This window comes from Salmo trutta, chromosome 16 (genome assembly GCF_901001165.1).
Source record: "Salmo trutta chromosome 16, fSalTru1.1, whole genome shotgun sequence".
Taxonomy (NCBI): domain Eukaryota; kingdom Metazoa; phylum Chordata; class Actinopteri; order Salmoniformes; family Salmonidae; genus Salmo; species Salmo trutta.
Genome location: NC_042972.1, coordinates 10,320,009 through 10,346,009, shown reverse-complemented (window position 1 = coordinate 10,346,009; position 26,001 = coordinate 10,320,009). Strand labels below are relative to the sequence as shown.

At 45.8% G+C, this 26,001-nt stretch overlaps 1 protein-coding gene across 2 annotated transcripts in view; it reads right to left on the bottom strand.

Annotated features, from left to right (window-relative positions):
- LOC115150060 (collagen alpha-1(II) chain) overlaps nt 1-26,001 on the bottom strand; it is an 82,885-nt gene that overhangs the window by 41,673 nt on the left and 15,211 nt on the right. For both annotated transcript variants that reach the window (XM_029692965.1, XM_029692966.1), the window contains 7 exons: nt 23,492-23,593; nt 20,839-20,916; nt 18,141-18,185; nt 16,590-16,643; nt 6,091-6,144; nt 1,434-1,487; nt 157-210 (listed from right to left, as the gene is read on the bottom strand). In XM_029692965.1, the coding sequence (XP_029548825.1) occupies nt 157-210; nt 1,434-1,487; nt 6,091-6,144; nt 16,590-16,643; nt 18,141-18,185; nt 20,839-20,916; nt 23,492-23,593 (441 nt within the window). The remainder of the gene's footprint in view (nt 1-156; nt 211-1,433; nt 1,488-6,090; nt 6,145-16,589; nt 16,644-18,140; nt 18,186-20,838; nt 20,917-23,491; nt 23,594-26,001) is intronic.

Genomic DNA, 26,001 nt, shown 5'->3' with positions numbered 1-26,001 from the left:
TCTTTACTGTCACATTGACTGGGCAATGCAGTTGCTCACAGCAGTATAACAATGACAAACACATACACGTTCACTAAAAGTAGGTAAACAGGAAAGAACACATTTGAAGATGACATATTATATATTGTATATTATCACTACTATGACATCACTCACTCTATGCCCTTTGATTCCAGGCAGACCGGGTGTTCCTGGGAATCCACGAGTTCCCTGTTGTAGAGAAGAGAAAACAAGAGACAGGGGAAGATAGAAAGAGGAGAGATTAGAGACAATGGAATGGTTATTCCGTTTTTCTCCAGATCTGCTTTCCTGCTCTGGTCTAGTCTGGTTTGGAGCCAGACATATGATGGTCAAGGGGCAGAAGGCCAGAGGGCCAGAGAGACAGATGACATGAGGGAGGATTTAGTAGAGAACTCTCTTCCTCTTTTGTCTGACTGAATCATCTTGGAGAGTCTTCTAACTGGACTGTATCTGACTGAATGATCTTAGAGAGTCTTCTAACTGGACTGTATCTGACTGAATCATCTTAGAGAGTCTTCTAACTGGACTGTATCTGACTGAATCATCTTGGAGAGTCTTCTAACTGGACTGTATCTGACTGAATCATCTTAGAGAGTCTTCTAACTGGACTGTATCTGACTGAATCATCTTGGAGAGTCTTCTAACTGGACTGTATCTGACTGAATCATCTTGGAGAGTCTTCTAACTGGACTGTATCTGACTGAATCATCTTGGAGAGTCTTCTAACCGGACTGTATCTGACTGAATCATCTTAGAGAGTCTTCTAACTGGACTGTATCTGACTGAATCATCTTAGAGAGTCTTCTAACTGGACTGTGTCTGACTGAATCATCTTGGAGAGTCTTCTAACTGGACTGTATCTGACTGAATCATCTTGGAGAGTCTTCTAACTGGACTGTGTCTGACTGAATCATCTTAGAGAGTCTTCTAACTGGACTGTATCTGACTGAATCATCTTGGAGAGTCTTCTAACTGGACTGTATCTGACTGAATCATCTTAGAGAGTCTTCTAACTGGATTGAATCTGACTGAATCATCTTAGAGAGTCTTCTAACTGGACTGTATCTGACTGAATCATCTTAGAGAGTCTTCTAACTGGACTGTATCTGACTGAATCATCTTAGAGAGTCTTCTAACTGGACTGTATACTTCTCTTGTCTGCTTGAACGATCAAATCAAATCAAATCAAATGGTATTAGTCACATGCACCGAATACAACAGGTGTAGACCTTACATGAAATGCTTACTTACGAGCCCCTAACCAACAATGCAGTTTAAATAAAAATTGTTGTGTGTACAACTGTAATAACTAAGTCAGCATGAATAGGAAGTGAGATAAATTGAGTGTAGATAAATGAACAGATAAATGAACATATAAATGAAGAGATAGTGAAGAGATAATGAAACCATACCTGAGGACCAGAAGGTCCACGATCACCACCTTTGCCGGGTTTGCCAGCCTCACCCTTTAGCAGAGAGAAAGAGACAGAGAGGAAGGGAGAGAGAGAAAGAGACAGAGAGGAAGGGAGAGAGAGGAGGGGACAGAGAGGAAGGGAGAGAGAGAAAGAGACAGAGAGGAGGGGAGAGAGAGGATGGGAGAGAGAGAAAGAGACAGAGAGGAGGGGACAGAGTGGAAGAGACAGAGAGGAAGAGACAGAGAGGAAGAGACAGAGAGGAGGGGACAGAGAGGAAGAGACAGAGAGGAGGGGACAGAGAGGAAGAGACAGAGAGGAAGAGACAGAGAGGAAGAGACAGAGAGGAAGAGACAGAGAGGAAGAGACAGAAAGGAAGAGACAGAGAGGAGGGGACAGAGAGGAAGAGACAGAGAGGAAGAGACAGAGAGGAAGAGACAGAGAGGAGGGGACAGAGAGGAAGAGACAGAGTGGAAGGGACAGAGAGGAAGAGACAGAGAGGAAGAGACAGAGTGGAAGAGACAGAAAGGAAGAGACAGAGAGGAAGGGACAGAGAGGAAGAGACAGAGAGGAGGGGACAGAGAGGAGGGGACAGAAAGGAAGAGACAGGGAGAGAGACAGAGAGGAAGAGACAGAGAGAAAGGGACAGAGAGGAAGAGACAGAGAGGAAGAGACAGAGAGGAAGAGACAGAGAGGAAGAGACAGAGAGGAGGGGACAGAGAGGAGGGGACAGAGAGGAGGGGACAGAGAGGAAGAGACAGAGAGGAGGGGACAGAGAGGAAGAGACAGAAAGGAAGAGACAGAGAGAAAGGGACAGAGAGGAAGAGACAGAGAGGAGGGGACAGAGAGGAAGAGACAGAGAGAAAGGGACAGAGAGGAAGAGACAGAGAGGAAGAGACAGAGAGGAGGGGACAGAGAGGAAGAGACAGAAAGGAAGAGACAGAGAGGAGGGGACAGAGAGAAAGGGACAGAAAGGAAGAGACAGAGAGGATGGGAGAGAGAGAAAGAGACAGAGAGGAGGGGACAGAGAGGATGGGAGAGAGAGAAAGAGACAGAGAGGAGGGGACAGAGAGGAAGAGACAGAGAGGAGGGGACAGAGAGAAAGAGACATAGAGGAGGGGACAGAGAGAAAGAGACAGAGAGGAGGGGACAGAGAGGAAGAGACAGAGAGGAAGGGACAGAGAGGAGGGGACAGAGAGGAGGGGACAGAGAGGAAGAGACAGAGAGGAAGAGACAGAGAGGAAGAGACAGAGAGGAAGAGACAGAGAGGAGGGGAGGGAGAAGAGGGCTATTAGATCAGTTAGTTGTCTGTGATGTAAATAAAATTAAAATAAAAAACATTACATGTATAGTAAAAACTAAATATAGATCAATAAAATAAAATAAAAAAGTTTTGATCATTCACAATTTATTGTTACGATAATATTTTTTTACAAGCCACACTCTTGAAATAGACATTTCAGATTGAAATTCAATTAGCAAACAGTGCCTCCTGATGGTCACTGATAAATTACTAGTCGGCCAGTCAGCTGCCACCCAGTGGCTGAATGGCAGAACTGCAGTTTCAATATTTATTTTTCACTTGTTTCAATCAAATCAAATCAAATGTTATTGGTCACATACACATGGCTAGCAGATGTTAATGGGAGTGTAGCGAAATGCTTGTGCTTCTAGTTCCAACAGTGCAGTAATATCTAACAAGTAATCTAACAATTCCCCAACAACTACCTTATACACACAAATCTAAAGGGGTGAATGAGAATAAGTACATATAAATATATGGATAAGCGATGGCCAAGCGGCATAGGCAAGGTGCAATAGATGGTATGAAATACAGTATATACACATGATATGAGTAATGTAAGATATATAAACATTATTAAATCGTTTCTAATCATCTCTATCAGATGATGATAGTGGGGATGATATACAGTACACAGGGACAGACCACTGAGGACAGATTACTGGGGACAGTTCTGATTATAATATTCATATTATGACCATGATCAAATTTGTACATGTGGCTGTTAAAGGTGTGACAATATTGGTGTGGGAGAGGTGTGGATGGGCACAATTTGGGCAATAGTGATAACACATGAACTTTACATGAGGAGTGATTGGCCAGATGGACTGTAGACAAACCACATTTACATTTTAGTCATTTGGCAGACACTCTTATCCAGAGCGACTTACAGTAGTGAATACATACATTTCATACCACACATTTTTTTTTTTTGTACTGGCCCCCCATGGGAATCAAACCCACAACCCTGGCATTGCACACACCATGCTGGCATTGCAAACACCATGCTCTACCAACTGAGCCACAGGGAATCCAATGGGGATAGGTGACTGTGAGGGAACAGCATGATGAGGGCCAGGAGATTTTCCTGACCCTGTAACATCATCACCAAGAAAAACTCCTGGCCCTAGTTATGAGGACATTTCTATGTGAGGGGGAATTATTTAGGACAGTGTACGAACAGTGAATGATTTTCACTTTATAGTACTTTTGTATTGTTATTTTATTGGTGTAAACGTACTGTCAACATTCTACCAATCGACAACAGTCAGTGTGGATGGGTGGGGGAGATCAATGGAAACAGTGTGGAGGGTGGGGGAGATCAATGGATACAGTGTGGAGGGTGGGGGAGATCAATGGATACAGTGTGGAGGGTGGGGGAGATCAATGGAAACAGTGTGGAGGGTGGGGGAGATCAATGGATACAGTGTGGAGGGTGGGGGAGATCAATGGATACAGTGTGGAGGGTGGGGGAGATCAATGGATACAGTTTGGAGGGTGGGGGAGATCAATGGATACAGTGTGGAGGGTGGGGGAGATCAATGGATACAGTGTGGAGGGTGGGGGAGATCAATGGAAACAGTATGGAGGGTGGGGCAGATCAATGGAAACAGTGTGGAGGGTGGGGGAGATCAATGGATACAGTGTGGAGGGTGGGGGAGATCAATGGAAACAGTATGGAGGGTGGGGCAGATCAATGGAAACAGTGTGGAGGGTGGGGGAGATCAATGGATACAGTGTGGAGGGTGGGGGAGATCAATGGAAACAGTATGGAGGGTGGGGGAGATCAATGGATACAGTATGGAGGGTGGGGGAGATCAATGGCTACAGCGTGGAGGGTGGGGGAGATCAATGGATACAGTGTGGAGGGTGGGGGAGATCAATGGAAACAGTATGGAGGGTGGGGGAGATCAATGGAAACAGTGTGGAGGGTGGGGGAGATCAATGGATACAGTGTGGAGGGTGGGGGAGATCAATGGAAACCGTATGGAGGGTGGGGGAGATCAATGGAAACAGTATGGAGGGTGGGGGAGATCAATGGAAACAGTATGGAGGGTGGGGGAGATCAATGGAAACAGTGGGGGGGGTGGGGGAGATCAATGGAAACAGTATGGAGGGTAGGGGAGATCAATGGAAACCGTGTGGATGGGTGGGGGAGATCAATGGAAACCGTGTGGAGGGTGGGGGAGATCAATGGAAACAGTGTGGAGGGTGGGGGAGATCAATGGAAACAGTATGGAGGGTGGGGGAGATCAATGGATACAGTATGGAGGGTGGGGGAGATCAATGGATACAGAGTGGAGGGTGGGGGAGATCAATGGATACAGTGTGGAGGGTGGGGGAGATCAATGGAAACAGTATGGAGGGTGGGGCAGATCAATGGAAACAGTGTGAAGGGTGGGGGAGATCAATGGATACAGTGTGGAGGGTGGGGGAGATCAATGGAAACAGTATGGAGGGTGGGGCAGATCAATGGAAACAGTGTGGAGGGTGGGGGAGATCAATGGATACAGTGTGGAGGGTGGGGGAGATCAATGGAAACAGTATGGAGGGTGGGGAGATCAATGGATACAGTATGGAGGGTGGGGGAGATCAATGGCTACAGCGTGGAGGGTGGGGGAGATCAATGGATACAGTGTGGAGGGTGGGGGAGATCAATGGAAACAGTATGGAGGGTGGGGGAGATCAATGGAAACAGTAATGAGGGTGGGGGAGATCAATGGATACAGTGTGGAGGGTGGGGGAGATCAATGGAAACCGTATGGAGGGTGGGGGAGATCAATGGAAACAGTATGGAGGGTGGGGGAGATCAATGGAAACAGTATGGAGGGTGGGGGAGATCAATGGAAACAGTGGGGGGTGGGGGAGATCAATGGAAACAGTATGGAGGGTAGGGGAGATCAATGGAAACCGTGTGGATGGGTGGGGGAGATCAATGGAAACCGTGTGGAGGGTGGGGGAGATCAATGGAAACAGTGTGGAGGGTGGGGGAGATCAATGGAAACAGTGTGGAGGGTGGGGGAGATCAATGGAAACAGTGTGGAGGGTGGGGGAGATCAATGGAAACAGTATGGAGGGTAGGGGAGATCAATGGAAACCGTGTGGATGGGTGGGGAGATCAATGGAAACAGTATGGAGGGTGGGGGAGATCAATGGAAACAGTGTGGAGGGTAGGGGAGATCAATGGAAACAGTGGGATGGGTGGGGGAGATCAATAGAAACAGTGTGTGTCATGTCATTTGGCTCTGCTTTCTTTGAGACTTGTATTAGTCTCCTGCATCAGACACATCCTCAATAGCCTGCGGAGGTTACACTTGTGTGTGTGATAGTGAAAGTGGCAGTAGTTCTACTTACATCATCTCCAGGTTTACCAGAGGGTCCAGGTGGACCACGGGGACCCAACGGGCCCTGTCAGGAGAGAACAGAGACAGTTAGTCAGATAGACAGACCATGAGGCCTTGTCAGGAGAGAAGAGAACAGAGACAGTTAGTCAGAACAGACAGACCCAAGGGGCCCTGTCAGGAGGGAAGAGAGAAGACAGTCAGATAGACAGACCATGAGGCCCTGTCAGGAGAGAAGAGAGAAGACAGTTAGTCAGATAGACAGACCGTGAGGCCCTGTCAGGAGAGAAGAGAAGAGAGAAGACAGTTAGTCAGATAGACAGACCATGAGGCCCTGTCAGGAGAGAAGAGAAGAGAGAAGACAGTTAGTCAGATAGACAGACCGTGAGGCCCTGTCAGGAGGGAAGAGAACAGAGAAGACAGTCAGATAGACAGACCATGAGGCCCTGTCAGGAGGGAAGAGAACAGAGAAGACAGTTAGTCAGATAGACAGACCATGAGGCCCTGTCAGGAGGGAAGAGAACAGAGAAGACAGTTAGTCAGATAGACAGACCATGAGGCCCTGTCCGGAGGGAAGAGAACAGAGAAGACAGTCAGATAGACAGACCATGAGGCCCTGTCAGGAGGGAAGAGAAGAGAGAAGACAGTCAGATAGACAGACCATGAGGCCCTGTCAGGAGGGAAGAGAACAGAGAAGACAGTTAGTCAGATAGACAGACCATGAGGCCCTGTCAGGAGGGAAGAGAACAGAGAAGACAGTTAGTCAGATAGACAGACCATGAGGCCCTGTCAGGAGGACCTAAACCAATAGAGGGCAGCACTGTAGAGGTCATACACGTTATACACCACAGTGACAGGGTAGACGGAGTGTGTGTGTGCGTAAACGTGTGTGTGTGTGTGTGTGTGTCTGTGTGTGTGTGTGTCGTAAAGGCATTTCCCTCTCTAATTAACAAGCACCCCTGGCTGAGAACGTCCTCATGACAGCCACTCTCAGGTAACTCTGGGTCTTCCTTTTATGTGGTCGGTCCAGTTTCATCATAGCGCTTGATGGTTTTGCTACTGCACTTGAAGAAACTTTCAAAGTTCTGGAAATTTTCCAGATTGATTGACCTTCATGTCTTAAAGTAATGATGAACTGTCATTTCTCTTTGCTTATTTGAGCTGTGGACTTTTACCAAATAGGGCTATCTTCTGTATACCACCCCTACCTTGTCACAACACAACTGATTTGCTCAAATGCATTAAGAAGGAAAGAAATTCCACAAATTAACATTTAACAAGTCACACTTGTTAATTGAAACGCATTCCAGTTGACTACCTCATGAAGCTGGTTGAGAAAATGCCAAGAGCGTACAAAGCTGTCATCAAGGCAAAGGGTGGTCACTTTGAAGAATCTGAAATATAATGTTTTTTGAACTGTTTAACACTTTTTTGGTTACTACATGATTCCGTATGTGTTATTTCATAGTTTTGATGTCTTCACTATTATTCTACATTGTAGAAAATAGTAAAAAATAAAGAAAAACCCTGGAATGAGTAGGTGTGTCCAAACTTTTGACTGGTACTGTACTGTATATATAAAAATGTGTCCACAGATAATGTTAATTATGATTTGGATTATAGAAAAGGGGTTGTTTAATTGATACATACAAGCTGACAGATAGACAGAGTAGTGAGCTTCCTGCCACACTTATATGATTCATGACGGGAAGTGCTTTGAAGTGGTTAATATTATTGTGATTTGCTTATCTTGCTAAATTATGCCAGGACAGAGCATAACAGTGGAGGCAAGTTATTTGACCATGTATGGCTAAAAACAAGAGAATGTTACAGTAAACTGCAATGTTTTTTTCCAGTTGTTCCACCTTTTCTGGCAAAATTATGGACTCTTTCTATGGGTAGACTCTTTATGGGACGCTCTATGGGAAGACTGCAGAATCAACAGACTTTACAGGTAGATTAGGTTGAAGTAATACATCAATATCCTCTGAGTGTATTGGCCAACTGTTTCTTGGCCAAACCTTCAGTACTAGAGTTGTTTTTTGGGGACGTGTGTGTGTGTGTGTGTTCCGTGTGTGTGTGTGTGTTCCGTGTGTGTGTGTGTGTGTGTATGTGTGTATGTGTGTGTGTGTGTGTGTGTATGTGTGTGTGTGTGTCTATGGGAACTGATGTGATTCCTTCTGGCCTGCCAACAACAGACCCAGCAGGTCTGATTCTAATTGCAGGTAATGATGTATTAAACAGTGGACTCGAGGTTGGAGGTGAAAGGAGAAGGAGCCTCTGTCTGTCTGTCTGTCTGTCTGTCTGTCTGTCTGTCTGTCTGTCTGTCTGTCTGTCTGTCTGTCTGTCTGTCCGTCCGTCCGTCCGTCCGTCCGTCCGTCCGTCCGTCCGTCCGTCCGTCCGTCCGTCTGTCTTCCTGTCCGTCTGTCTACCTGTCCCCCGTCTGTCTGTTCGTCTGTCCGTCCGTCTGTCTCCCTGTCTCCCTGTCCGTCTGTCTGTCCGTCTGTCAGTCTGTCTGTCTCTCTGCCTGTCTGTCTGATCAGGCATCAGGCATCTGATCAGGCTTCTGTGTATCTGCTCTCAGCAGGAGGACATTAACACAGTGGTGGTGGCTCTCATAATGCCTTCACATCACCTAGGAGTGTGTGTGTGTGTGTGTGTGTGTGTGTGTGCGTGCGCACCTCTGTCGGTCCCTTTCAGTCTCTAACCCCGCACTGTTAGAAAAAAGGGTTCCAAAAGGGTTATTCGTCTGTCCCCATAGGAGAACCCTTTTTGGTTCCAGGTAGAACCCTTTTTGGTTCCAGGTAGAACTCTTTTGGGTTCCATGTAGAACCCTCTATGGAAAGGGTTTAACATGGAACCAAAAAGTCCTCTTCAACAGGTTATCCTATGGGGACTGCTGAATAATCTTTTTAGGATCTAGATAGCACCGTTTTTTTTTTAAAGCATGAAACACACTGAGAATTTGAAACACACCGAGAATATCACTGCCGATAGACTGCCAATGGTACTTATCACAGTGGGAGTTTTTTTTTATTAGGATGTTTTCTCCGTACATCCACGGATGAGCCAGTCACACTTTATATACAATGCAGGCTATGGGATGGTAGCTATCTTAGTGCACACAACACTAAATACTTCCTCCAAGCTAGCAAACCAAAGGAGCTAGTACTAACATTATAAATAATGCACAATGGATTAGCCAGTTCCCATGAAACAGCTGCCTGTGCTAGCTGCCGAGTTAGTGCAGTGTCCTTAGCTAGCTAGCTATGTTGTGCTAGCTAGCATATATGCTAACGTTAACTAGCTAGCTAAACATTTGGCTATGGGCTGGCACTGACAATATGAGATTATGGAGAATGAATTGTGAGTGGGGTGGCAGGTAGCCTAGTGGTTAGAGTGTTGAACCAGTAACCGAAAGGTTGCTAGATCGAATCTCTGAGCTGACTTGGTAAAGATCTGTCATTCTGCCCCTGAACAAGGCAGTTAACCCACTGTTCCTAGGCCGACATTGTAAATAAGAATTTGTTGTTAACTGACTTGCCTAGTTAAATAAAGGTAAAATAATTAAGCTGTTTCTTTGTCATATTGCTAAGTAGTTATCAAGCTGTGGCCATCTGGATAGTATCGACAAGGGATTTATACAAAATAGCAACATAAGCGCAGCTAGCTACGAATCAAGACCATAAGCAACACACACGGACATGAATTGCCAAACAACGCTACTACCACATTCAGGTTTGGAGTATTTTAACATGGCTGAGTGGCTGACGACTTCCAAGGTCTTTGCTGTGTGAACACAAACATTTGAAAATCCTATCGGTGTGTCTGAGCTATAAGAGTGTGGATACTGATATGCTCTACACAGGAGAAGATTAACACAGCAGTGTTAAAAATTATTTTCCAATCGTTTCGTTCTGAACAGAACCATAATTTATTCCGTTCTGTTCAACTGTTCCGACCAGCTAAATATAGTTCTGAACACGTTTTTACATTATTGCGACATTAAATTACCAATCAGTGCGGATAGAGCATCTTGCTATGGAGTGGGTAAGCGATTTAATCTGTATAGGAAAGTCATTAACAGCTAATAATATTTTGCCGTGACAGCATGGTTTAATCATAATGAAAGACAAACACACACACTGTGCTGACAGTCACAGTGTAGGGCGGGAGATACAACTGACATTTTTTAAGGCGAGGAGAGAGCGAAAGAGGATGAACGAAGCTTGCCTTGTAAGCGCTGGGCATCTTGTTATCACATGCATTATCTGAATTAGGCCCACAGAATTATACCTACAGAGGAAGGGCATCTATGGAGGAACTTTGAATGTCTTTGAACGCAGTGGCGGCTCGCACATTAGGGCGTTAAGGGCGGCACCCCACTTGTGATTGGTCCCATTTTTGGGGGGGGTCCCAAAAAAGAAATATTTTTGTTAAAAAAGTATATATATATTACATAATTCATGGAATGTGTAAATGTTCCTGGTTCAAATATATACTGCTCAAAAAAATAAAGGGAACATTTAAACAACACATCCTAGATCTGAATGAAATAAATAATCTTATTAAATACCTTTTTTCATTACATAGTTGAATGTGCTGACAACAAAATCACACAAAAATAATCAATGGAAATCCAATTTATCAACCCATGGAGGTCTGGATTTGGAGTCACACTCAAAATTAAAGTGGAAAACCACACTACAGGCTGATCCAACTTTGATGTAATGTCCTTAAAACAAGTCAAAATAAGGCTCAGTAGTGTGTGTGGCCTCCACGTGCCTGTATGACCTCCCTACAACGCCTGGGCATGCTCCTGATGAGGTGGCGGATGGTCTCCTGAGGGATCTCCTCCCAGACCTGGACTAAAGCATCCGCCAACTCCTGGACAGTCTGTGGTGCAACGTGGCGTTGGTGGATGGAGCGAGACATGATGTCCCAGATGTGCTCAATTGGATTCAGGTCTGGGGAACAGGTGGGCCAGTCCATAGCATCAATGCCTTCCTCTTGCAGGAACTGCTGACACACTCCAGCCACATGAGGTCTAGCATTGTCTTGCATTAGGAGGAACCCAGGGCCAACCGCACCAGCATATGGTCTCACAAGGGGTCTGAGGATCTCATCTCGGTACCTAATGGCAGTCAGGCTACCTCTGGCAAGCACATGGAGGGCTGTGCGGCCCCCCAAAGAAATGCCACCCCACACCATGACTGACCCACCGCCAAACTGGACATGCTGGAGGATGTTGCAGGCAGCAGAACGTTCTCCACGGCGTCTCCAGACTCTGTCACGTCTGTCCCGTGCTCAGTGTGAACCTGCTTTCATCTGTGAAGAGCACAGGGCGCCAGTGGCGAATTTGCCAATCTTGGTGTTCTCTGGCAAATGCCAAACGTCCTGGATAGTGTTGGGCTGTAAGCACAACCCCCACCTGTGGACGCCGGGCCCTCATACCACCCTCATGGTGTCTGTTTCTGACCGTTTGAGCAGACACATGCACATTTGTGGCCGGCTGGAGGTCATTTTGCAGGGCTCTGGCAGTGCTTCTCCTGCTCCTCCTTGCACAAAGGCGGAGGTAGCGGTCCTGCTGCTGGGTTGTTGGCCTCCTCCACGTCTCCTGATGTACTGGCCTGTCTCCTGGTAGCGCCTCCATGCTCTGGACACTACGCTGACAGACACAGCAAACCTTCTTGCCACAGCTCGCATTGATGTGCCATCCTGGATGAGCTGCACTACCTGAGCCACTTGTGTGGGTTGTAGACTCCGTCTCATGCTACCACTAGAGTGAAAGCACTGCCAGCATTCAAAAGTGACCAAAACATCAGCCAGGAAGCATAGGAACTGAGAAGTGGTCTGTGGTCCCCACCTGCAGAACCACTCCTTTATTGGGGGTGTCTTGCTAATTGCCTATAATTTCCACCTGCTGTCTATTCCATTTGCACAACAGCATGTGAAATATATTGTCAATCAGTGTTGCTTCCTAAGTGGACAGTTTGATTTCACAGAAGTGTGATTGACTTGGAGTTACATTGTGTTGTTTAAGTGTTCCCTTTATTTTTTGAGCAGTGTATATTGTTCAGTTATTTACTACTCTGCCCCTCAGTGACTGCCAGTAGCGGCACCTCCACCTCCATGGGCGCAGAGACAGTGCGAGCATTACTTGGATTGTGTTGCCAGCTATTTGCTATGAGGGGAAACTGCCCATAGCATAAATTATAACAGCACAAAGTAAATGGACTGTCCTTGGGCTCTCAAATGTGCGTTCAGTCAGAACTTCTGGGGCTGCGCTATAGTCTCCACCCGATGAGTCTCTCGTGCCACGTGACACTAGGTTGAAGATGGGAACCTAGGCGTGACTAGACCTAATCTATCAGATGGTGCTAAAGCAAAAAGCTAATTGTAATTAACTTGTAAATAAATAATCCTAACAGTCATAGGAGCTTGTGACCTGATAAACCGGACAACTACATCCAATGAGAGTGGAAGGACAGAGGGATACACTATCTAGAACCTTCTCATAGCGGATCTGGTAGGACGAAAAAGCATGGCCAATTGTCACGTCCTGACCCTAGTAAGATGTCATTTTCTATAGTAGAGTAGGTCAGGGCGTGACAGGGGGTGTTTTTGTGTTTTTTTTATGTTTTCTATTTCTATGTTTTAGTTCTAGGATTTCTATTTCTATGTTTTTTTGGGGGGGGGGTTGATCTCCAATTGGAGGCATGTGGTACTCGTTGCCTCTGATTGGAGATCATATTTAAGTAGGTGTTTTTCTTCCTGGGCAGTTGCATTCTGTTTAGTCTTTGTACCAGACAGAACTGTAAGTTGATCGTTTCCTTTTGTTATTAGTGTTTTGAGTTAATAAATTCATCATGAGCACTCAACACGCTGCGTTTTGGTCCCCTCTATACGATGCCCGTTACAGAACTGCCCACCACAACTGGATCAAGCAGCGTGCTCGGGAGGAGATGGATACCTGGTCTCTGAAGGAGAGGCTAGAGAGGGTAAACTGGACTTGGGGCCAAGTAATAGGCAGATATATAAGCCTGCCAGGGAGGCACGAGAGGCTACAGAAACCCAAATAAAAAATTTTTTGGGGGGGGCACATGGAGCAGTCGGCAGAGCCGCGGACCAAACCAGAGCCAATCCAGGAGAAGAGGGAGAATTTGGAGAAGGGAGAAATGGGAGAGTTATTGAGTTGGTGGAGGACGCACAAGTTTTTCCCAAAGGAACGTGTCGTCAGTTTGGTGCCACCTGAGTCAGCTCCCCGTACTCATACTGAGAAGTGTGTGGAAGTTCCGGAACAAGTGATACCGGCGATACACACCAGGTCTCCAGTAAGTCTCAACAGCCCGGTATGTCCTGTGCCTGCTCTTCGCACTCTCTCTCCAGTGCGCCTCCAAAGCCCAGTATGTCCTGTGCCTGCTCCTCGCACTCTCTTTCCAGTGCGCCTCCAAAGCCCAGTATGTCCTGTGCCTGCTCCTCGCACTCTCCTTCCAGTGCGCTTCTACAGCCCAGTACGTCCAGTGCCTCCTCCCCGCACTCGACCTGAGGTGCGTGTCATCAGCCCGGTGCCACCTGTACCGGTCCCACACACCAGACCTCCGGTGCGCCTCCACAGCCCAGTACGTCCTGTGCCTGCTCCTCGCACTCTCCCTCCAGTGCGCCTCCAAACCCCAGTATGTCCTGTGCCTGCTCCTCGCACTCTCCCTCCAGTGCGCCTCCAAACCCCAGTATGTCCTGTGCCTGCTCCTCGCGATCGACCTGAGGTGCGTGTTACCAGTCTGGCGCCACCTATGCCAGTCCCACACTTCAGACCTCCAGCGACGCTCCCCAGTCCGGAGCCTCCAGCGACGCTCCCCAGTCCGGAGCCTCAAGCAACGCTCCCCAGTCCGGAGCCTCCAGCGGCGGCCAGCAGCCCGGAGCCTTCAGTGGCGGTCTGCAGCCCGGAGTCTTCAGTGGCGGCCTTTAGCCCAGAGTCCTCAGCGGCGGTTGGCGGTCCGAAGCCTCCAGCGATGATCCATGGTCTGGTTCCTCCGGACACACAGAAGCGGGGGGATCAGCGGGCGGTGGGGGTACTACGCCCGGAACCAGAGCCGCCGCCATCGACATTAGTCACCCACCCTACCCTCCCTTTGTGTTTTGTGGTTGTTTTGTTAGGTTTTTTTTTTTTTTGCATTCGGAGTCTGCACCTTTGGGGGGGGGGGGTCACATCCTGACCCTAGTAAGATGTAATTTTCTATAGTAGAGTAGGTCAGGGCGTGACAGGGGGTGTTTTTGTGTTTTTCTATGTTTTCTATTTCTATGTTGTTTTTTGGGTTGATCTCCAATTGGAGGCAGCTGATCCTCGTTGCCTCTGATTGGAGATCATATTTAAGTAGGGGTTTTTCTTCCTGGGTTTTTGTGGGCAGTTGCATTCTGTTTAGTCTTTGTACCTGACAGAACTGTAAGTTGATCGTTTCCTTTTGTTATTAGTGTTTTGAGTTAATAAATTCATCATGAGCACTCAACACGCTGCGTTTTGGTCCTCTCTATATGACGCCCGTTACACCAATTTCATTGTTTCCCCCTGATTTGCTTGTCAGGTTCTACTGTCGGTGACAAGGTGACATGTTGTGTGGACTAAAACAGCATAAAACCAGGTGTATCACAAACCATGATCAAATTAATTAGCCAGCTTCTGTCATTTTGAGAAAATTTGAGAAATAGTTAGGTTGATTTTTTTTTGGGGGGTCAAATTAACCAATTACTATCTTTGATAAGCAGCTAGCTAGCTCTAGCTAGCTGGTTGGTTGCTAGCTAGTTAGCTCCCATGCCAATTTCAAGTCTTTTTATACTAATGTCTGACTAAATATGAAGTTATTTCAGAATGAAAGTTACCTGGCTAGCGCATCATGATTTGTGACATTATGTTAGCTAGATATCCCCAGTTAGATAATGATTTGTAACGTTATGTTAGCTAGTTATCCCCAGTTAGATAATGCTTTGTGACGTTATGTTAGCTAGCTATCCCCAGTTAGATAATGCTTTGTGACGTTATGTTAGCTAGCTATCCCCAGTTAGATAATGCTTTGTGATGTTATGTTAGCTAGCTATCCCCAGTTAGATAATGCTTTGTGACGTTATGTTAGCTAGCTATCCCCAGTTAGATAATGCTTTGTGATGTTATGTTAGCTAGCTATCCCCAGTTAGATAATGCTTTGTGACGTTATGTTAGCTAGCTATCCCCAGTTAGATAATGCTTTGTGACGTTATGTTAGCTAGCTATCCCCAGTTAGATAATGCTTTGTGATGTTATGTTAGCTAGCTATCCCCAGTTAGATAATGCTTTGTGACGTTATGTTAGCTAGCTATCCCCAGTTAGATAATGCTTTGTGATGTTATGTTAGCTAGCTATCCCCAGTTAGATAATGCTTTGTGACGTTATGTTAGCTAGCTATCCCCAGTTAGATAATGTGTTTTCACTTAGTCAGTAGTTTCTAATTTCTTCTGAGTGGCGCAGCGGACTAAGGCACTGCATCGTAGTGCTAGAGCCATCACTACAGACCTGGGTTTAATTCTGTCATGCTGCTTTGTTGACAACAACCACCTCGCGCCAGGGTATTCAGCAAATCAGCGGCCACCGCTGTTTGAACTTCCGAGCTGGTTTAACGTTGTACCAGAGCAACAAGCTAGCAAGCTTCTGTGTGCAGAGCAGCACTATAATTAAAAACACATCTTACCTTTTTGTAGTTAATAAATCCAATGTGAAACGTGATAACTATAGTATCCTTAACTAGCACTAGCATTCTTCTCTAATTAAACATCTCTCCATGAATTCTGAACACTTGTAATGTCATCAGTAGGATACAGTCACATAGGCTACAGTAACTTAGGCTACAGTAACCTAGGCTACAGTAACCTAGGCTTCAGAGGGGAGGGGCAGGTAGCCTACATGCACACCCACTGGCAAAGATTTCCAGCAGGCGGAAGCTGGAATAATGCCGTGTTCATGTGCTAGTCGGAAGTCTGACATTTTAGACTTGCTAACTGGTTGTAGTTTATGCCGCAGTTCAACCAGTTAACAAGTCAAACATTTTTGAGTTTCCTAATTTCGAATGGCACATGAATGCGGCATAAGTCTCAGAGTGAGGGCTTTGCATAGGCGCTTTGTTGTGATTTTTGTGGGACTGGAAAAAAAAATGCTTGGAAAGTAAAACAACTTTCCCATGCTTTTAAAATAACGTTGATATTCCGGAACAGTATAGATCACTTTCGTTTTTCGGTTCGGGTTCTATTTCTCAAATAATTGAGTTATTTTCCGGGTTTTGGTTCTGTTCCTTGAACTGGTTCCAACCCTAGGTTAGCCCTCAATATGTCCTCATAGCTCACAGTTTCCGTGTGTGTGTATATTTGTTTGTGTGCGTATGTGTGTGTGTGTAAGTGTGTGTGTGTCTGCTTTAGTGTGTGTGTGTATGAGGAAGAGGGTTGTTGAAAATGCCCTCACACTGTGGGTAACTATTATGGGATACTTACAGCTGATCCGGGCTCTCCAGCCTCTCCGGGATTGCCTTGGAAACCTTGTGGACCCTGGGATAGAAGAGAAGAGAATAGAGAGGGCAGATTAGAGACGTCTGTGAAGTGAACCTGATGACCTTAGATGGCTATTGTTCTTTTAATAATGTGTAATATTCCCTTTGATTTCTTAGCTGATATTACTGTAAGGATATACTACAGGAGGTTTAAAATATACACTGGTGTTTTTGATAAACCTAAAAGTATGGTAAAAGTACAACAATAACGGATCTATGATGGCCTCACTAGTTTAGAATTCCTCAAGAGTAAGTTTTGGTAGAGATAGCATGTGATATCCTGTACTGTATGTATGCTATCTTCTTACTCAGCGAACTCCAAATACCCCAGCAATATCAAATCACACCAAATCATAGTGTTTTCCCCTCCTGGGGCCGTGTCTCTACCAAGAGGAGGGGGGGGGGGGGGGGGGGGGGAATGCAGTGGTTCCCCAAGTCATGGGCTTCATGCTCAGTCATGTCCCCTGGCTGGCTGGCAATACCTTCCACTTGAATTACTTTAGAGGAGAGGTAGGAGAGGAGCTGAGCTGAGGGGCTTTGGGTGGAGGGCTGAGGAACATACATGGGTTCAAATAGGATTTGATCTCTTTTAAGTACTTTAGCTACGATTGCCTGGAGCAATAGGACTAATAGAATAGTCACAGAACTGTAATCCCCGTCCATCTGGCTCTCCAGGCAGACTCAAGCAAATGTTTACAGTATTTGAAACACCTTGAATACTATTTGAGCCCTATGAAAGGTAAATTGTCAGGTGCTGCACTGCATGTCTGTCTGTCTGTCTGTCTGTCTGCGGTAGGATAAACGCCTGCAGCTTGCAGCTGGGACATGCAAGTATTCAATGCCATCTTTCTACTCTGGAAGGGAATGTAGCACAGGAACAAATACACCTACAGTGTGTGGAACAATGTCTACTCTGTGGTCTACACCTGCATTACTTGCTGTTTGTGGTTTTAGGCTGGGTTTCTGTACAGCACTTTGTGACGTCGGCTGATGTAAAAAGGGCTTTAGAAATAAATGTGATTGATTTGGTTGATTGTTATGCAGTAACCATAACCATTATGCTGTGTGCAGTAACCATAGTAACCATATCTAATGTCTACTCTGTGTTTACGTTATGCTATAGACTCTCTGTATTAGTTTCACGTCATGTATTCATTCACTGTTTGATTCAGGCCTTCATCTATACACATTCAGCATGAAGAGAACTAGACTACTGACTAATAATTCAACTCAATACAAAACTTTGTGAAGTTCTTTGACGGAGCACTATGGGACAAACTACTGTAAAGAACCACAGCCATATCATAATGTACCAGTAGACTGTATATCTGTATATGATTAGAAATGTAAATATGGCTCTGGGCTGAACTAAAGGTGGTTGTGAGCATCTACAGTACCCAATGTTATATAAGGTTATAACTTTCAGGGCTTGTAGCCGGGAGTGTGTGTATGTGCGCATGTGTGTGTGTGTGTGTGTTTATTTGCAGGTACTTACAGGAGCTCCAGAGGGGCCAGGTGGCCCTCGAGGACCCATAGGGCCCTGGGGGAGAAAGAGAGACAGACGAGACGTTAGATAATAACAACATAATCACAACCTCAACCAACCTTCAAACAATTCAACGTTAAAAAATATGTTAGTTTCTCATTTTCATAATGAACTTTGACATATTTCAGAATGGGGGGGTGCAGAGATAGACGTCTGTTTTTCCACTTAAACTTCTCCCTTCTCTTGTGTTAGAAAACATATTATTATTGGCTTATTCCACTCAGCAACACAAACTCATTACCCTGCCTCCCATCTCCCTCCTGCCTGCCTCCTGTCTGCCTCCTGCCTGCCTCCTGTCTGCCTCCTACCTGCCTCCTGTCTGCCTCCTGCCTGCCACCTGCCTCCTGTCTGCCTCCTGTCACCCTCCTGCCTCCTGTCTGCCTCCTGCCTGCCTCCTGCCACCTGCCTCCTGTCTGCCTCCTGTCTCCCTCCTGCCTGCCCCCTTTCTCCCTCCTGCCTGCTACCCGCCTCCTGTCTCCCTCCTGCCTTCTACCTGTCGCCCTCCTGCCTCCTGCCTGCCCCCTTTCCCCCTCCTGCCTGCTACCCGCCTCCTGTCTCCCTCCTGCCTGCTACCTGTCTCCCTCCTGCCTCCTGCCTGTCAGAACCATAAATTGTTTTGGAATTCCACATTCAGACTCCTTCTCTCTTTTTCTACCTCTCTCCCCTCTCTTTCTCTCTCTCGTGCTCTCTCTTTCTTTCTCCCTCTCTGTTTTCTCTCTCTCGTTCTCCCTCCCTCCCTCCCTCTTTCTCTCTCTGTAGTTCAGAGGTCAGAGCCAGAAGTGTTGTACTCTGAAGTGGGAGGCTTGAACCCACGTTAGCCACCTTGTTTCTTCATTAATAAGATCATAAAAGCAGTGGGTGAAATCCTCAACGTAATCCTTGCGCTGCTCACTGATCTAACGTTAATCTCCTCCAGTTTATAAAGACTTATCTTGTCAGCAGGTGTAATACTCTTGTCAACTCAACCTCATCGTGCATCGTTACTCAGAGCTCAGAGACAGAGAGACGTTTCACATTCTATACAGGTGATGAGCCAAATCTGTCACACAGAGAAAATCATTACATGACCAAAGACAAAACGATGAGAAAATGTACCTGATGTGGAGTTTAGTGAGAATGTCGAGGGCTTGCATCTGAAATCACACCCTATTCCCTACATAGTGTACTACTTATGACCAGAGATCTATGGGTACTGGGCAAAAGCAGTGCACTAAGTAGGGGAGAAGTAGTCCACTATAAAGGGAATAGGGTGGCATTTCAGTCGCAGCATAGACTTTCTCACTAAGAAAAATGAAGACGTTATAATAATAAAAGATATGATTTCCACTCCTCCACTCATGAAAGGGCACTTGGACAACAGTAAGACAACCTTCTATGCTCTCTAAAACACAGTATTCATAGTGTTGGTGTTTAGACTGATTATAGTGGAGAAATGCAGGGCAGCAGCCAAAGCAAACGTCCCTGAGACAGCACAGAGCAGTTACTGACAAGAAGGGAATGGAAAGTCATCTTTTCAGCAGGGCGCACTGCGGACAAATCCACCGCCGCAACGGACTAGCGGCTTATCAATGGCGCTCTATGTCCATTCGTAGGCGGAGTGTGGGTGAATGTTTGGAGTCTGTGTGTGTGTGTTTGGGGACTGTATGTGTGTGTGTGTGTGTGTGTGTGTGTGTGTGTGTGTGTGTGTGTGTGTGTGTGTGTGTGTGTGTGTGTGTGTGTGTGTGTGTGTTTGGGTGGTGTGGCCCACTGCCTCTCAGTGAAGACACTGTGTTAGGGACCAGGGGGTGTAGGTAGAGACGTAGAGGGTTGACTCTCAGTGAAGGCACTGTGTTAGGGACCAGGGGGTGTAGGTAGAGACGTAGAGGGTTGACTCTCAGTGAAGGCACTGTGTTAGGGACCAGGGGGTGTAGGTAGAGACGTAGGGGGGTGACTCTCAGTGAAGAAGCTGTGTTAGGGACCAGGGGATGTAGGTAGAGACGTAGGGGGTTGACTCTCAGTGAAGAAGCTGTGTTAGGGACCAGGGGGTGTAGGTAGAGACGTAGAGGGTTGACTCTCAGTGAAGGGACCAGGGGGTGTAGGTAGAGACGTAGAGGGTTGACTCTCAGTGAAGAAGCTGTGTTAGGGACCAGGGGGTGTAGGTAGAGACGTAGGGGGTTGACTCTAGTGAGTGTGCTCTTCTTTTCCCTCTGGCTGAGAGACTGGAGGTGATGCCAGCTGGATGTGATGCCAGCTGGATGTGATGCCAGCTACCAGCCAGCTCGTTGGAGTTTTCAGTAAACTCCAAAAAATTTAATAATGAAGACCAAGTCTGTTTTCCCCAAACTAAACCCTGGATGCTCCATAGGAGGGTGTTGGCCCAAACCTAACCCTGGATGCTCCATAGGAGGGTGTTGGCCCAAACCTAACCCTGGATGCTCCATAGGAGGGTGTTGGCCCAAACTAAACCCTGGATGCTCCATAGGGGGGTGTTGGCCCAAACTAAACCCTGGATGCTCCATAGGAGGGTGTTGGCCCAAACCTAACCCTGGATGCTCCATAGGGGGTGTTGGCCCAAACCTAACCCTGGATGCTCCATAGAGGGTGTTGGCCCAAACCTAACCCTGGATGCTCCATAGGGTGTTATGATGTATCTCATAATCTCTCTCACCATTGGTCCTTGCATCACGCCCATCTGTGCTCCGCCAGCCTTCTCGTCAAATCCTCCAGCCATCTGAGCAGCAAAGTTCTGTTGGAAGACAAATTGCATCAATAAGACACTGTAATATGACCACAGAAATATTTGAACACTCTCGTCATAACAGTAGGCATAAATCTATCATGGTAGTCTACTCTCAGACAGCACAGCATGACTAAATAGGATCAGTGTGTCTCTGTCTGTGTGACAACAGTAGATAGTAGAGGGGATGGATACCAGATCAACAACAGTAGACGGTAGAGGGGATAGATACCAGATCAACAACAGTAGATAGTAGAGGGGATGGATACCAGATCAACAACAGTAGATGGTAGAGGGGATAGATACCAGATCAACAACAGTAGATAGTAGAGGGGATGGATACCAGATCAACAACAGTAGATGATAGAGGGGATAGATACCAGATCAACAACAGTAGATGATAGAGGGGATAGATACCAGATCAACAACAGTAGATGGTAGAGGGGATAGATACCAGATCAACAACAGTAGATGGTAGAGGGGATAGATACCAGATCAACAACAGTAGAGACAGGGAGGGGATAGATACCAGATCAACAACAGTAGATGGTAGAGGGGATGGATACCAGATCAACAACAGTAGACGGTAGAGGGGATAGATACCAGATCAACAACAGTAGATAGTAGAGGGGATAGATACCAGATCAACAACAGTAGATGGTAGAGGGGATGGATACCAGATCAACAACAGTAGACGGTAGAGGGGATAGATACCAGATCAACAACAGTAGATAGTAGAGGGGATAGACACCAGATCAACAACAGTAGATGATAGAGGGGATAGATACCAGATCAACAACAGTAGATTGTAGAGGGGATAGATACCAGATCAACAACAGTAGATGGTAGAGGGGATGGATACCAGATCAACAACAGTAGATAGTAGAGGGGATGGATACCAGATCAACAACAGTAGATGATAGAGGGGATGGATACCAGATCAACAACAGTAGATGGTAGAGGGGATGGATACCAGATCAACAACAGTAGATGGTAGAGGGGATAGATACCAGATCAACAACAGTAGATGATAGAGGGGATAGACACCAGATCAACAACAGTAGATAGTAGAGGGGATAGACACCAGATCAACAACAGTAGATAGTAGAGGGGATAGATACCAGATCAACAACAGTAGATGGTAGAGGGGATGGATACCAGATCAACAACAGTAGATGGTAGAGGGGATGGATACCAGATCAACAACAGTAGACGGTAGAGGGGATGGATACCAGATCAACAACAGTAGATAGTAGAGGGGATGGATACCAGATCAACAACAGTAGATAGTAGAGGGGATAGATACCAGATCAACAACAGTAGATGGTAGAGGGGATAGATACCAGATCAACAACAGTAGATGGTAGAGGGGATAGATACCAGATCAACAACAGTAGATAGTAGAGGGGATAGATACCAGATCAACAACAGTAGATGGTAGAGGGGATAGATACCAGATCAACAACAGTAGATGGTAGAGGGGATGGATACCAGATCAACAACAGTAGAGACAGGGAGGGGATAGATACCAGATCAACAACAGTAGATGGTAGAGGGGATGGATACCAGATCAACAACAGTAGATGGTAGAGGGGATAGATACCAGATCAACAACAGTAGATGGTAGAGGGGATAGATACCAGATCAACAACAGTAGATAGTAGAGGGGATGGATACCAGATCAACAACAGTAGATGGTAGAGGGGATAGATACCAGATCAACAACAGTAGATAGTAGAGGGGATAGATACCAGATCAACAACAGTAGATAGTAGAGGGGATGGATACCAGATCAACAACAGTAGATGGTAGAGGGGATAGATACCAGATCAACAACAGTAGATGGTAGAGGGGATAGATACCAGATCAACAACAGTAGAGACAGGGAGGGGTGTACTATAACTATATTCATCTTTCTCCTTCACCAAATATCTCCTTGTGTTTTCTTCAAAGCCCCTCTCCTCTTCTCCCCTTTCCTCTCCTCCCCTGTTCTCCCCTTCCCTCCTTCCTCTCCTCCTCTCTTCTCTCCTTCCTCTCCTCCCCTCTCCTCCCCTCCTTCCTTTCCTCCCCTCTCCTCCCCTTCCCTCCTTCCTCTCCTCCCCTCTTCTCCCCTTCCAAAAATATATAATGCTACCTCCTGTCTATCCACCTCCCTCTCTTTCTCCCTCCTTCCTCTCCTCTTTTCTCAGGAATGAAAAACATTCCACCGTGTCTCTCTCTATCCCACCATTCTACACTACACTGCCATTTCTTTGCCTAGCTCTTCTGTGCATAACATCTCACAATATTACACCCTTTCACTATCACACCCTTTCACTATTACACCCTTTCACTACCACACCCTTTCACTGTTGCAACTTTTCACTATTACACCCTTTCACTTCCCATGTTCAACACCAAAGTCTTTATTGATAGAATTAGCTAGCCCACTCCTTGTCATTTTGAGATACACCTCCATGATCCATAAAAGAGGAAAGCACGTCCATTTTGCTCTCTGCATGTGCTATCCCTTTCACACGTTGATATATTTTGGGACTATAGCACCACAAACTGCTATTTCAGATTTTTCTGCAGAGATACTTACTCCTCCAAGGCCGGGAGGTCCGTTATTGCCTGAGGGTCCGGGGGGGCCGGGGTTACCAGGGGTACCAGGCTCGCCATCTCTGCCACGGGGCCCGGGACTGCCCTGAGACGGGAGACAGATAGAGGAGTTAGATGAATAATTCCTCAAGTCCATAAGAATAAGTTAGGAGTAGAAATAGTATGTCATCTCAATAGGGAATCTTCCTCGAAAGCTGAAAGCTTTTATATTTCTTTCAAATTTTATCCCAAATGGACAATAAAAATGCTGAACTTTGAACATCACTACACTTCAACATCAAATAAATCAATGTCCTTGGCAGTCACAGTAGAAATAAGTTGATCCACAGGAGGACGGTTAAATATAATACAATCTCACAAAAACTGTAAAGAAAAAAAATTGTGTGGTGATCTGATACTTCAGATGAAAATGTCAAGTCAGGGACATGAAACTGCCCATCAGCAACGTGAGACAATAATAATATCCACTGACAGTTCTCTTAGAGAGGTACAGTAGGTGCCATTTTGTTTTCAAAATGACTATTTCCAGATATGTAGGTGCTGCTACTCTGCACAGGGTAGTCCCATGCCATCAGCTAAAACTAAAATCACCAGAAGAGAAAGGACAATCTAGGCTAATTGTACTTTACTGAGAAAAAGTCTGAATATAGGATAAAGTCCAGAAGAATTCATAAGCAGTGGATCAGATTCTGATCACTTAGGACACGGCCGTAATTATTTGGGCAACTGTTTTCAAACTATCCCACTTGGCAACTGAACACCAATTTATATCGTTATTCAGTCATAATAAATTCATTTTAAAAAACAACTGATTTTACATTCAAAAAATGTTGAGAAAAAAATCCAGAAATCCAGCATGTAAACAGCCTCTATTCCAAGATGCAGCCTGCGGCATGTTACTACCTGGAATACATGATTACAACCTGGCCAGGCAGATATTGTTACAGAAACCTAATACCAACTGTGTCCTTTCCAAACACTTCCTGATAACTACATGAAATGAAGGGTTGGCAAACATTTCCCTCAGTCAACGGATGATGTCAACCAGCCCTTTGCTGTGAGTCATTGATGTTTGACTTTGCGAGTTACAGACAGTTCATGTCAAAACGTGTGATTGTTATGTCTATGTACTTAAAGTTGTATTAAAACTCAATAGTAGAATCTAAACCGGTATATTACTTTAATCACCGTAATCCGTAGTCCCAATAATAGGTGTTATGGAGATGAGATGTAGCTCATTCAACAACCAGAGGAAAATGTTGGCAGGTAAAAAGGTTTGAAGCACACGTCTGGGAAACCCAGCATACCACACTGCATGCTCTGACAAATGATCCTTCAAGGAATGTGTTCACAACACTGTGTGCGTTCATTCCTCTTTCATCTTGGCGCAAAGACTTAATTGCAAATGTTTCTATAGTAGCAGGTACAAAATCATAATACAAAAATGCCAAATTGGAAAAGCAAATTGTAGACTGAAAATGTGAATAAAAAGAGTAATTGTAAAAATAAAAAGAATCTCCATTATAAAAGATGAAAACATGCTGGACCTGACCTGAGGACAATATATCTAGTGTTATAACCAGGGTTGGGGTCAATTCCATTTAATTTCCAGTCAATTTAGAAAGTAAAAGAAATTCCAATTCCACATCTGGCACTTGCTAACCACTTCCTGTTCACCTGGGTGGGTCAGAGACCATTAGCTAAACTTGACAGATTCACAGAGATCAGGTGCATTGTCCCTGTCAAATAAATCTACCAGAGTTATGTAAGTAAAATCATTGGCGGCATTAGCAAATACTGTGCACATTCCACTCAGAGCCAACCATTTTAGCCAACAGAGCAAGAGACAAGTCTGTCACTATGTGAGCAGCAGTTGGCGTGACGTCACCAATGGTGTGATGTCACCAATGTACTCCAGCCAACATGCTACGGGCCAGTTTCACATCCACTACAGACACAACAATGAACCAACGGGCCAGTTTCACATCCACTACAGACACAACAACGAACCAACAGGCCAGTTTCACATCCACTACAGACACAACAATGAACCAACGGGCCAGTTTCACATCCACTACAGACACAACAACGAACCAACAGGCCAGTTTCACATCCACTACAGACACAACAATGAACCAACAGGCCAGTTTCACATCCACTACAGACACAACAATGAACCAACAGGCCAGTTTCACATCCACTACAGACACAACAATGAACCAACAGGCCAGTTTCACATCCACTACAGACACAACAATGAACCAACGGGCCAGTTTCAAATCCACTACAGACACAACAATGAACCAACAGGCCAGTTTCACATCCACTACAGACACAACAACGAACCAACAGGCCAGTTTCACATCCACTACAGACACAACAACGAACCAACAGGCCAGTTTCACATCCACTACAGACATAACAACGAACCAACAGGCCAGTTTCACATCCACTACAGACACAACAAACAACCAACGGGCCAGTTTCACATCC